The sequence below is a fragment of the Camelus bactrianus genome, chromosome 1 (assembly GCF_048773025.1).
Source record: "Camelus bactrianus isolate YW-2024 breed Bactrian camel chromosome 1, ASM4877302v1, whole genome shotgun sequence".
NCBI lineage: Eukaryota > Metazoa > Chordata > Mammalia > Artiodactyla > Camelidae > Camelus > Camelus bactrianus.
In genome coordinates, this window is record NC_133539.1 from 56,281,478 (window position 1) to 56,296,035 (window position 14,558).

A 14,558-nucleotide genomic window follows, 5' to 3' on the forward strand; every position below is an offset into this window, starting at 1 on the left:
CCGGGGATAATTACGAACAGCACTCCCTTCTCTCTTAAAATTACTACCAAATGGGAAGACAAATTATATGGGTACTCTGTTCATAGCCCATTACTTAAGACTTCCTGTAAGAAAAAGCTAATTTTCAGTTTCTGGATTCCTGGGTTTTAAATGAACTAACAATCAAGTGCTTTAGGAAGATGAACATAAATCACTGCTGAGCTTTCCTTCTACCAGTAGGAAGGAGAAGAATGGTGAATGGCATGAGGACAGCAAACAATTTTAGAAGTCTGATGTAGTGAGATGAAATTGGAAATTCCTGCTCCAGGGACTTCTTTTTACTGATCCAGAAAAATAATGACACAAAATTCATTAAAGAAACTCTTAAGTTGATTTTGTCTAGCTACTCTTTCAAACACCACTGTTAAAAATATTTCTAGAATTATTTTATTAGTACATTTCTAAATTTCTTTATTTTCGTTTATAAATCTTTGAGTCTTAAGAGCAAGGGTCATAAATCTAAAAAAGGAGGCCAAATCTAGGATTTCAGTAGTTCGAAAGTGAGTTCTAAGCCTAGAAAGTCAGAATCTGGTTTTACTCGGGCAAAGGAGGCTACTGGAAAGTAAGTCCTCACAATGTCCAGCAAACTGATTCCTAATAGAAAAAACAGTATACCTGTCCTTTTGTGAGAAGATTCTTGAAGAACTGCTAGGCATATGGACATTTACAGAAGTAATGTACTCTTAAGAGGGTCAAAGGTTTATATAAACATGCCTTAATACGTCAGACGATATATCTTTTTTAAAAGAAGGAAACTGCATTTATTTTAGGTGACCCTGGCACAACTCAGCCCAGGTACGCAGATGATTAGCTGCATATATGTGAACTAAATATAAAGCAGCTGGAAAATCCAGTGACACCTCCAAAGATAAAGAGCTGAAATTTACTATTGGGGAAGAATCAAGTTAACAAATATCACAAAAGAACCACAAAAAGAACAACACTTTACATTTCTACAGTACTTTCACTAACATTTTATTTAATCCTCATAGCCACTCAGAAAGGCAGGCAGAACTGTTAGTAATCTCCACTTTACAGCCTAGCTAAGCAGTAATAAACCTGAACTCAAATCCAGGTCTACTCCAACCAAAATCTCCCTTTCACTATTTCTCACGTGTCCCTTAACATATGCCATATAACTTAGCCATGATGAAACTCTGAGCACTAAACACACACAATTATTATTATACTCTTTGTTTTCTAGTGCAGCAGATCTCAAAGTATGATCTGCAGAGCCTTGGGCCTCCTGGATCTTTTCAGAGGTGCTGAGGACAACGTTACTTTCCTAAGAATACTAAGATGTTATCTGCCTTTTTCACTATGTTGACATTTGCACTGCTGGGAATGAAATGATGGGTAAAACTGCTGGCCTCTTGGCACAAATCAAAATGTTCTTTGGCATTTTGCCCTTTGGCAAAATAAAAATGGTAGTAATGTGTTTCTGTTTAGAGGTCTTCGTTCCTATTAGAGAATTTCTACTTGTAACAAAAGACAGAAATTATCCAAGTTCTGTTTTTTTCTTTGTTTTCTGTTACCGTGGGGTTTTTTATTTTATCTTTTGTTTGTTTGGTATTTGTATGCTTTTGTTTGGTTTGGACTAAGGAATTCTCTTCAGAAACAGTATATAACAATAAAATAATTTTGACCTCCACCTGCACACCACCCTAAAGTTGCTCTTGCTCCTCCTTTCTTAGCTTCCTATTTATGACCAGCTGACCATACACTGTATGCTCACTCCTCCTAGTGGGCTAAAAAGGGGTGGAAGAGGAGGTCACTGAAGAATGAAGCAAACTGTCTCTAATTCCTTCTATCCTTAGAGGTTTTTTTGCAACAACTTCTACAGAATCAGTGGGTTTATCTAAACCACTAATGAAAAAATTGGAATTATTCCTTTTCAGCTGACCTAAAATTAAATAACTAATTGAGATAGCATGGTACAAATGTCAGTAATATGGTCATCCTATCACTTATTTAAAATTTTAAGTTAAAAATTAACCATAACCCTAAATAAATCATATAACTGCAAAGGAATAGCCTTATTATCCTCTCTTTTAATCCAAGAAACCTAAAAGTAGAATAGTAAATATACTTTAATCCTAAAACATGAAATTAAAAAAAAAATTCTACACATCTTTGTATATCAATCTTTACAAAGAAACATATTTCAGGGCATATTTATCTTTATACTTAAGTATAGATTAGTAATCCTAAACTACTAAACGTAAGATGCAATTAATAATTACTGTCTGAAAGATCTGTCCAATGATGTTAGTGGGGTGTTAAAACCTCCTACTATTATTGTGTTCCCATCAATTTCTCCCTCTATGTCTGTTAGTATTTGTTTTATACATTTAGGTGCTCCTATATAAGAGAAGTAAGCCAGAAAGAGAAAGAAAATACCATATGCTATCACTTATACGTGAAATCTGAAAAAAAAAGAAAAAGGGCACAAATGAACTTATTTACAGAAAAGAAACAAACTCACAGACATAGAAAACAAACTCAAGGTTACCAGGGGGAAAGGTGGTGAGAAGGGATAAAATAGGAGTTTGAGATTTGCAGATACTGACTACTATATATAAAACAGATGAACAATAAGCTTGTACTATATATAGCACAGGCAACTATATTCAATATCTTGTAGTAGCCTATAATGAAAAGTAATATGAAAATGAATATATATGTATGACTGAAGCATTATGCTGTACACCAGAAACTGACACAACTTTGTAAACTGACTATACCTCAATTAAAAACAAAATTACAAGTCATTATATTCAGATTCAGTACTCACCTATACTAGAGGTATAATCAGTGGCTCCAAAGATCAACTCTGGTGCCCTATAGTACCGAGAACAGATATACGAAACATTGGGTTCTCCTCGGACCAGCTGCTTTGCACTAAGAAAAAAAAAAAGCAGAAATTTTAAAAATTAAATCTAAACCATGAAAAGAACCTAAACTGCTATCATTCACAATACCAAATGTTTATCTAGGATTCCCACAGTTTCAATCATGCAACATACAAGAAAAAGAAAATATGAACCATTTTAAGTATCTCTGACAAAGGAAATCTGTAATTTTAACATACCACCCTGAAAAAAAGAACAGTAATTCTTAGAGAATGCATTTGTCAATGGTCACTAAGGAAAAAGATTTTTTAAAAATCACACAAGGACAAATGCTGAATTTCTTCTAATCCTGTTCCTTGAATTCCACCTCTAAAATACAAAGGAAGGGCAGAAAAATAAGAGGTACTCCCCTCACCAAAAAGCATAGTAATAGAATATGAGAATGAATATTTTTTTTATCCAATATGCTAAAGGGTAAGAAATTGTCCACTCTAATTCAACTTCTGACAGAGTACCCCAAGGTGACCCAATCTACTTTATTTTTCTACCATCTTGGTCAATTTATTAACTGTCTAAACATTCATTATCCAGTAAAAAAGATAGGCCCTTTCCTGTAGGTGGGGATGATTCACAGCCCACGAAGTCTAACTCTGCAGTTGTAAGTTTAATCACATGTTCTCTTAATCCAACTTTCTTTCCAAATACTTTGTGACATGCATTTTAAACATTAAAGTAAGTTAAAATTTGTTTCTTTTGAAATGTTTCTTGAGGTAACTTGAGTACACATAGAAATAAATAAACTGCTATAGGAGCTAACCATTGTGACACAAAGAAATAGAGATAAATACAGGAAATAAACACAAAAACAAAAAGTGGTAAAAAGGTAAGAAAAGTTTTAGGTAAACATACAGGAAAATCAGAGTACAGAGAGGTGAAAGTAGTCACAAAGGTTTCTTTTGGGCTTTCTTTTCTTCCATTTATTTCTGGTCAATGGTAACTCTGATCATAACCTGTTCTTCTCGCATCACAAGTTTTGACGGTGGGGGGTAGTTTATTTTTTAACATTCTTCTCAAGTATTGACACATAGCAACCATTTCATAAATTACTATTATTCTGTTTTTTAGGCTACATGAAATATAAGACACATTTCCAGCATAACTGATATAAACTTTCTACTTTATAAAAGATTTTTTTAAATTAGCAAGACAGATTTCAAATACATAGAAAATATATTGAAGATTAAGAAGGTAATATCAGAAACTCCACAGCCTGTAGACTTCACTGATTGATGGCACTACCTTCTTTCTCTTTAGGTGAGGCTGCCTGCAACTTCCTGTCTCTTGAGGGTTGAGAGTGTTCAGTACAGTGATCACCAACTAGCACTTCACATACTTCCTGGCTCTCTTTCATTAAGTAAAGAATTATGAACAAGAAGGCAATACTGTTTTGTTCAAGTCACCACCAACCTGGCACTAAGAATCTAAAGTGCGGCCCAAGCTCTACTTGCCCAGACCAACTGTTAAAAGCAAAAAAGGCAGCTTTGTTATCAGAGCTATTAAAAATGAACTATTACAAGTGAAATCCCTACTCCAAATATGTTAGAACAAAGTGATTTCTATGTCCCAACAAAATGGCCCACAGCAAGTGTTTTGGAGAACAGAAACTCCACTAAACTTGATGTCTCATAAGTATTTTTACAATCCATACCAGTCAGTCACTCTCAGTGGGGAAGACATCCCCATAGCAAGAAAATTCATCTATTTTGGGCAGTTTGTCCTACAGATAATATGTAGTAGTACTTCATTCAAGCATCAAATAAGAGTTTTGATTTAATATCCTTCACCCTTTCTTATAGTTAGTTGAAGGGACAGAGTTACAGCCTGCAAAATGAACTGGATCCTGTGATAGGTGTCTCAAATTAGGAAACTGTAAGAAGGGGATAGTCTAAAAGAGGACACTCCTGTAAGACTAAGAATTAACTTATGACAAAGCAAACGTGCTTGTTTTTTTAAGACTCTCTCCCAAGAGACAGCCTGTGGAGAATGTATCCTACATTAAATCTAAAATTTAAACAGCGAATTGGTATAGAAGTATTACAAAGTAGGAATACAGATACTAGCAGGTGTGGGTCAATATTGATAAGAAACTGAGTTGAAAAGTAAGAATTTAGTGAGGATGAAAAAACTGGAGAGGATCCAGGTTACATGGAGGTGTATTAAGGACTAAGAGGAGAGAGATTACTCTAGGTGGTTACACTAGAGACTAAGTAGAAGATTAACTGCCCAAGTTACATGGGGATACAGGCTTGATTTTATGTTGAAAGGTTAGATCAGAGATGATCTACAAGATGCTGAATACTATGGAAATGAAAAGGATCAAGTCTTATTACACTATATATCATCACAGAATGAGTTTAAGACAAAAAGTACATTGGAATTTGCTTTAAAAAAAAGGAAGAAAGAAATAAGACACTAAATTAGAGAAAAAGTTAAGAAAACACTGCTATATACCTTTTACCTCATCTCTAAAATGAGGTTAACTCTAAAGAAGATACACAGTAATATACAATAATCAGTATTTTTTAAATTAGTTTTTATTAAAAAGTAATATATATACATAATGAAAATTCAAACAATACAAAAAGTATGATCAATGAAAAAGTAAGTTTCCCAACTCACATGTAGCAACCACTTCCAGTTTTCCTTCCTAGGAGTAATCAATGCTATGAATTTATTATATATCATTTGAGAAATAAGCCATGCATTTATCTGTGCACATATGGCTATACTCTGTGTTTTTAAGATACAAAAAGGAACATACTATACAGAGTCCTGACCTTGCTTTTTGAATTTAATATTTCTTAGAGATCATTCCTTTCAATTTATAAAGAGCTACTCCATTCTTTTTAATGGCTGCACGTATTACATTTTATGTGTTATGTACTGTAATTTATCTGGTCATTTTCCTACTGACATTTATAAACAATGCTATGAAAAAATTCTAGTATATATACTATTTTGTAAATGTGTATTTGTAAGGGAGTAATTCTTAGGAGTTAAACTGCTGGATGAAAGATTATACACATTTATAATTTTGAACTTACCAAAATACCCTAACAAGAAACTGCACTAGTTTATACTCCCTGAATAATGGTAACAATATTTTTAGACTGACAGTGTAAAATTAATATATTTTAAAGAGCATATAGGGCAGGGGGGTGGGGTAGGAGAGAAGAAAGGGAGAAGAAAAGAGAGCTAGTTTACCTTCCAAAGTCACAAAGTTTTAAGACAGCTGTATCAGGATCCAACAAGAGGTTCTGTGGTTTAATATCCCGATGGCAGATTCCAAAGGAATGGATATAGGCTAAACTTCGAAACAGTTGATACATATACAACTGGAATAAAGAGTAAAAATTAATTGAATACTTTCCATTTCTAACAATTCAGAATCCTTAAGCAGGAAACAAAGTAACAGATTTTCAGAACAGAACAGGTGAAATGCTGGGGACTGTTAGCACTCAATCTTCCTTTAAGAAGTTTCGTATCATTTCTACATTAATTGGCTAATTAAAGTTTAATTAGTGTTATATTTGTACCATCCTTTAATAGTTTAAAAAAGGAAATTTTACGTGTTTTATAATTTTTTATTTTACTAACATCTCACCACAAGCCTGTGTTTTCCTAAACACAGATTAAAAAGCTCAAAAGGGTATTCCCAAATCATGTGGCTAATTAAGTTAACAACATTTAGACCAGAAGCCAAGTCTTCTGTTTTTTAAGATCATTAATCTTTAAAACTATTTACAGTTTCATCTTTAGAGTAATATTTTTCTGAGATGTTAGAGGTTACTGACATAGAGGTCTGGGGAAACTTACATGTGAACCGAGAATATCTATAATCAACGATCTATTAAGACATCAGTAACTCTGTTAACAGTATCACCACTCTTCCTGTTAATATCCTTCATAATTAGGTAGATTTTAAAATGCCATTTAAAAATAGATTCTAGCTGACTACTGACATCAATTTAAAAGAATATTTATTTGAATTTTATCACAAAACAAGATACACTGAGAAACTGGGTCTGCATGGAAGAAAGAATTAGACCCTTGACTGGGAAAGAGAGGATCTTTGTGAAGAAAGTGATTATAGCTTAAACCTATTTATTCCAAGGTCAGTGTCCTGGTTCACTTATAAATTTTTCTGTCTATTCACCTCCTGACCTCTACTCCAAAGTTATATATCATGGAAAGAACTTTTGAAATGATTCAAACCAAAGATACCAGTATCTTGGTAAAAAACCAACAACAACAAAAAAAGACAGTTAAAAGTCAGATAAAGCACTGACATACGGTACCATCTACGTGTGAAGTGGTCTTGACTCCTACAAAAATATACCTAATCACTGATTTACAGGAAATACTGAGGACAGAGGAACATATTAACACCATAGTAATCCCATCAGCAAAATCCAGACTGAAATACTGTACATCAAATGACCCAGTGTCAAACAGCAAAGCTATAAAACATTAGAAACATTAGGGGAACATCTGTCAATTATAACATATGGACTTTACTTGGATCCAAACTCCAACAAAGAAACTTTAAAAAGATATGTATAAGACATACCAGGAATACAAACCATGACTGAATATTTAATGATACTATAAAGTACTATTTATTTGTATAGGTAAGACAATGGCATTGTAATTATGTTTTTAAAAAGAAAGTCCCATTTATTTATTTATTTATTTATTTATTTATTTATTTATTTATTTATTTATTTATTTATTTATTTATTTATTTATTATACACCCCCCCCCAAAATACTTGCAGATGAAAACAGTAACTGTGATTTGCTTTAAAATAAAGGAAGGGGGAGCAGAGGGTGGTACAGATGAAATAAGAGTGGACATGAAATGATAACTGTTGAAGCTGTGTGATGGGTACATGGGGTTTCACTATTCTATTTTCTCTACTTTTACTTATATTTGAAATCTTCAATAATAAAAACAAATGTTTACAGTGACTAACAAAAAGATCCTGAAATCAGCAAAATTTCTGCAGACAGATACAGGAAAAGAAAACCATTTGGCACATTTTATGTTAAAAAGTGGTTAGAAAATAGGGATTCCTTAGTTAGGGATCAATACAGATCTGCTAAGAGGTAAATAAATTTGGAAGGCAGATTCAACAGAGGTATTTACTATATCCCTCTCTTTTCCAAGGGAATTTTGCCAATTCAAAAAAATATGATATATCTAGCCTCATAACCTTTTTCATGAAACTGTATTTTTTGTTTTATAGTTATTTGTGTATCCTTTTTTCTCCTTATTAGAGGCAAATGAAGTATTTTATCAGGCTTCATATTATTCGGCAATCACTTTGCATTTATTTGAATTAAAGAGCTGGAACAAAAGCTTGTCTAACCACCGTGCACCTCTTAGTGAATGCTCCCAACTTACCATTTTTTAAGGCAGTGTTAAGATCTTCTTTTACTTTACAGTTTCAACAATGTTTCTCATATATTAAGTTCATCTTACAGACCAACAATGCAGGAAATAAGTACAATTTTACAAACAGGGAAGTCAAGTAGAAACTGGATCAGTAACTTGCCCAGAAAGCACTTAACTAAGTAGCAAGATTGAGTGTCAAAACTAGGTCTTCAGGAATACATCTAGGGTTTCTCCTGCTTCATAAATGGGCCAGTTCTCTATACTGACAATAATGAGAGTCACAGTGTAGGTAGAAAAGAATCCATCATCATTCTAAAGTAAGAAGCTCAAAGATTATTTTAGATTTAGGAAGTTCAAAGGGACATACTATTGTGCTGGTTATCTTAAACAAGATCTGCTAATCAAAAAAACAGAATAAAGTACTAAAGTAAAAGTAAACTTCAAATTTACTAAAGTAAATTTTACTTTACTGAAGTAAATTTATAGTAGAAAAACTATGTCTTTTAGTTCCTACTATCACTGATTGAGCCACAACCTCAACCAAGTTTTGTTAAGCCCAAATAAAATTATACTGGAATTAGATTTTTAAATTCCCGGCACTGTATTCAATAGGAATACTGGACTCCTTGCCAAAATCATCTAGCTACCAAAGTCCTGCTTTGGTACCTATTTCATTACTATAAAGTTTAAAATCGTAAAACTTCAATACACAAATAAAAACACTGAGTCAATGCCACTTTACTGTCTAGAATTATTTGTATTAAAGGTAAAGTGCAAAATATTATATTTAGATATCTGAACTTTTAAACTTAACTCAGTTAATTTTCTCAATGTCAATAGTTAAACAAATAATGTGCTTCTAATAATCTACCACACCTTTAGTCACAATTATGTTGGATAAATCCTAGTTACTCTGCTGTTAAGTTCTGACAAATAAACAGGATGACACTGATATCAGGCACCAAAAATTAAATAACATCTTAATAGAGTCCGCCCAAACTTAAAATTATCAAAAGTTTAAACTTCAGCTACAGACACACTATTATCTATAAATGCAATAAAACAATGAATTTGATCATATTTATACCCATATTTTATAATTTTATATGATATGCTTGCTCCTATTTTAGTCCATGGCTCAATAAGGGTTATAAGAAATAAAAGGTGCTGTGGTGAGCAAAATTAAGATCTGTAACTGTCTGAAAAAATTCATTTGTCAGAAAGATGACAAGTATTTTTAATACCTGAGTCATGAAAGTTTAAAAGGTGAAAGCTTCACACACTTAAAAACTATAAAAAAATTTAATGAAGCTCTAGCAATACCTACTTTGTAGCTTTTCCCTCTCAGTATGAGATGTAATAATATAGTTAAGACACACGCAAGCATTCTCCCTGGCTCAAAATAAGTACTTTCTAAAACAGGAAATAACCCAATTTTTACATACCTTGACATAGATCACAGGGAGCGTCTGTTTGGCTCGACTATAATGTCTGGCAACTCTGTATACTGTTTCCGGAACATAGTCCAGCACCAGATTAAGATAGACTTCATCTTTCTGAAAGAATTTATTAAAAACAAACAAACCAAAAAACTAAGATTAGGAACTAGTTTTTGAATACCCAAATTAGAGTAAATTCTCTATATATTCATTTATTCAGATTTTTAAAGAAAAGATTCGTGTGTTCAATTTTAATTATACAAAATTAATTCAGAATATAACCATAATAGTAAAAATAAGTATACCACACTTTTTTACAAACAATTTCATGGCAAAAACACAACCATTTCAATGCTTAAAATTCCTAATTGTATTTAAACTATTATTTTGGTTATATGATTTTAGAGGATATCATCTGTCACAAAGTTTCATATTTTTTAGTTTGAGAAACATCACCATCAGGAAAAGGAGTCATGGTAGTAGAATAAGTATAGAATAGGGAGCTAAGAAATATGCATTTCTAGTTCTAGCTCTGCTGCTACCTGATGTATGTAAATCACTTAATCTCTCCAGGCTTCAGTTTCTTCAACTATTACATGATAAGTTAGACTTCAAAATCTCTTTAACCTCTACAAAAAGATTCTATGGTTATCTGATAGTACATAATTAATAAGACAACCACTTGTCTCCTACAATTAACTGGAAAAAAAAAGTAACTTATAAGGCAGCGAGTTACCATACTCACAAGTTTATTGCAGGTCATATGTTTAAACAGCCATTCTCAGCAGCATAAAGACACCAATCCAAGATCAGTGGAAAGAAAGAAGGGAATTCCAACTAAGTACCAAGTAGGAAAAGAGAAACAGAGTGCTACCCTTACCCTTTTCATGTGAATCATTATCAGATAAGCAAATGGAAGCAGAAAATAAAGTTGAGAATCACTGTGTTCAAGTCTAGAACTGGCTACTTGCTGAGCGGGAAAATCTGCAGGTAAACTTTCACAATTTTCCCACTTTGAAATCATCTTACCTACCAAACTGAAGTGAATTTCATTTTTCAGCATTTACTGAGCATTTTCTAAATGTCATTAGTCACTGCAGAGGGAGTAAGGGTGCAAGTAAGAGATGTCATCTACATTGAGTATGAAAGGGGTATTTCAGGCAGAGAGAAAACTATATTCAAGATGGGGGGGGGTCAAAGAACACAGCAGAGCTCAGGAAACACTTTAGTGAGACAGCATGCCATTGACCCTACTACCTTTTCACTTTCCCTCACGCCTTCATGTTCTCCTCTCTTCCCTCCATAACTAGTTTAAATTCTATGGTCTATCATTGCCCTCACTCTCTAACACGGGGGTCAGTAAATAACAGCAAAGGCCTGATGCCTATTTTTACAAATAAAGTTTTACAGGAACACAGAGATGCTCATTTACTTAAGTACTGTCTATTGCTGCTTTGGGGCTACAGTAACAGCAGAGTTGAATAGTTTTGACAGAAAGCACATAGCCTGCAAAACCATAAACATTCACTATCTGGCCTTTAATGAAAAAGTTTGCTAAGGCTACTCCAGTATATACTCTTCTCTTACATCATACTTGTTTGATAAACCACAACCCTGGTTAGATCCAGCTTTCCACCCATTCCATATCTGTACCCAAAGAGCTGAACCTGGCTGCAAAGAAACCTAAAATTGTGCTGACTGATTTCACATTAAATTCATCAACAAGAAATTCAATCGGCCCTGCAATCATGCTGCATTTGTCTAGTCCATTCACTTTTCCAAATTACTTGATTTCTTCTCTCTTTGTCTTCAACTTCTAACACCTCTTCTCCTACCCTCACCCTCAGCTGATGTCTCTCCTTGCACCACATGTACCCATTTACCAGCATCTATCCCCACATGTTCTTCCTTCACTACACTAACCAGAGATAAGCTGACCAAGCTCGTTCCTAAGGCAAACTCTGCCACATGTTTAAAAACAAAACAAAACAAACTATTCTGCTTTTCCTATTCACTCATTGCTTCAGTAATTTTCCTGTCTTCCTCCATCAATTATTTTCTCTGTGACAGCATTACAATCAGTACACAAAGTTGTTATTTCTTCCATTGTTGGAAAAAGAAAAACAAAAACCCAAACCTCTGACTGCACTAATCACTGCATTTTCTGGCCCCCTTTAACAGCAAAATTCTTCAAAAGAGGTATCTAAACTGACTTCCACCAATACCTGTCTCTTCTCATTCCCTCTAAAACCCACTCCAATATAATTTCATCACCATTACTCCAGCAGAATTATTCATCAAGATCAATAATCTCCTTGTTGCTGTATCTAATGCTGATTTTCAGGTATCATCTTACCCCTCCCTTCTACTTGACTTAGCACTACCATCAGACATACTTGATCATGTTCCATTCTTTGAAACACTCACTTCACTTGGGTTTTAGAATACTACACCCTTTGGGTTTTCATCCTACCTTAAAAACAGCTCTTCTGGCTCTCCATTTCTGGTTCCTTCTATTCTCCTTTAACTCCTAAGGAATGGAGGATCCTGAGTCTCCGTCCTCAAATCTCTATTCTTTGTGTAAGCTTACTCTTCTACTCTTATGGCTCAATACTACTATACACTGATGACTCTCAAATTCTTATAGATCCTGGACCTCTGCCTTTAAGTCCAGACTAGTATATCCAATTGCGTACTTAACACCGTCAGGCTGAAAACCTTAGAAAAATCATTAATTCCCTATTCTCCTCTTTCTATCACACATACACTTCTTACCATCTGCACTGCTATAACCCTGGTCTGAGCCACTATTACCTCTCACCTAGATTATTGCACTAACCTCCTAAATGGTCTCCCTGCTTCCACCTTTAGCCCTTTACAATCTAACATCAACAAAATATAAAGTGGAGTATATCTCTTCCACTCCATCTCATTAAGATTTATTCTTATAAATGGTCTACAGGGTCCTATTCACACACTTCCTTATTTCCCTGACCTCTACTCCACTGCTCACTCATTTCTAGAGACAAGAGCTTCCTGCTGTTTCTTGAACACATCTGGCAGGTCTTCACATTCAGGGCTTCTGAACTGATCAGTACTTTGGCCTGGAATGTTCCCCACCCAAATATATACATAGCTCACTTGCCCAAACTCCTTCAAACCTTTGCTTAAGTGCTACCTCTTAGGGCGGCTTTCCCTATTCCCCCCATTTAAAACTGCAATTGATTCCTCCACCCTACATTGCCATCTACCTTTCTCATTATATTCTTCCCCATGATACTTAGCACTTTCTAACCATATAGTTTACTTTTTATTGTCTGCTTCCCCAACTAGACTAAGCTCCATGAAGGAAAAGATTTTTGTCTGTTTTGTTCTTTACTGTATCCTCACCTGAATAGTGCTTAGTACATAGTATGTATTTCATAAATATTTGCTGAATAAATTAAGCTCGGAGGCAATGGATATTATTTAAAAATTCAGATGACAGTCTGCCAGATTTTAACTAAACAGCACTATGAAAAATGGGCATGCAGAGGGGGGCAATTGGGAGGATGAGAATGAAAGTAGTGGGAGTAGTTGGAAACCTCCTACAAAAATCCAAGGCCTAGGCAATAAGGACTTAAAAACCAAGGGAAGTGGGGAGCAAGTATATTGGCTAGTTAAACAAGAGAGTAATAGACAACCTGAGAAACAAACAAGTTTGGATTTAACAATCTCTTAACTTGGGCAACTAGGCAGGTAATGAGGCACGGAAAGCACTAAGGAGCAAAAAGGTGTGAGGAAAAAAACGTAGCTGAACTTTTACTTAACGCATCTCAGAACCTTTTAGGTGGCTATGTCCCACAGGTGGTTGGAAATACATAGGTGGCTGGTCAAGTCAAACTCAGAAAACAACAGTGGAGTATAGCTAGAGATTTAGGCAATATAGCCGAAATTCTGAGAAGAGAAACACTCACCTAAGAAGAGTATATACAGTAAGAGAATGAGGAAAGGACTGAGCATAAAATCTTCAAAACGTAAGAAGCAGGTGACATTAGGAAACAACTTAGTAATGACTACGGAAGAGAACTAAGAGGCATAAAAGATCAAGGAAAGAGATTCAAAGCCGAATTTCAATAATGATGAGATGTGGAACAGCAAAGCATTTCAATGTCAGGAAGGATAGGACTGAAAAGGTTGTTGGATCTGGTATACTGTGGTTCAGTGATGGCACTGAAAAGAGTAGTTTCAGACCACAGTGCCAGTAGCAAACAACCAGTACTGAGTTCATGAATGAGCAGAAGGCAGGTGAGGAATAAGAGGCATTTAATTTAGTTTGTTCTTAAAAAATCCCTAGTGGTGAAAGTAAGGAAAGAGTTGGAAGTTGGTAACTTGAGGGTAAGGAAAGTCAAAGAAAAATGTTGATGTGCTTTTTGTTTGTATTTTTTAAGGGCTAAAAGACCCAACTTTATTTGTAGACTGAGTGGATAAAGACAGAATAAAATCATAAGAAATGAAAGAAAAGGGATAACTGATGAAACAAGATTCTAGAACATCATAAGAAGAGGAAAACAAGAACACAGAGAAGCCGTATCATGTAGTAATTAAGAGGCAAGGTTAGCATGAGTCAATAAAGTCCCAACTTTGCTACTACAAGTTATGTGACCACAAGCAAATTACTTAACCTCTCTAAGTCTCAGATTCCTGTAAAATAGTGCTACTTTAAAAGACTGCCATGAAGATTATAAAGAGATAATCTATATGAAGCATATTACATGGCATATAATAGACT

At 34.4% G+C, this 14,558-nt stretch overlaps 1 protein-coding gene across 3 annotated transcripts in view; it reads right to left on the reverse strand.

The window, feature by feature from the left end:
- Positions 1 to 14,558, reverse strand: part of GSK3B (glycogen synthase kinase 3 beta) — a 167,619-nt gene that overhangs the window by 60,800 nt on the left and 92,261 nt on the right. For all 3 annotated transcript variants that reach the window (XM_045507257.2, XM_010970860.3, XM_010970861.3), the window contains exons 4-6: positions 9,794 to 9,904; positions 6,156 to 6,286; positions 2,834 to 2,940 (exon numbers count right to left, since the gene is read on the reverse strand). In XM_045507257.2, coding sequence (XP_045363213.1) covers positions 2,834 to 2,940; positions 6,156 to 6,286; positions 9,794 to 9,904 — 349 coding nt within the window. The remainder of the gene's footprint in view (positions 1 to 2,833; positions 2,941 to 6,155; positions 6,287 to 9,793; positions 9,905 to 14,558) is intronic.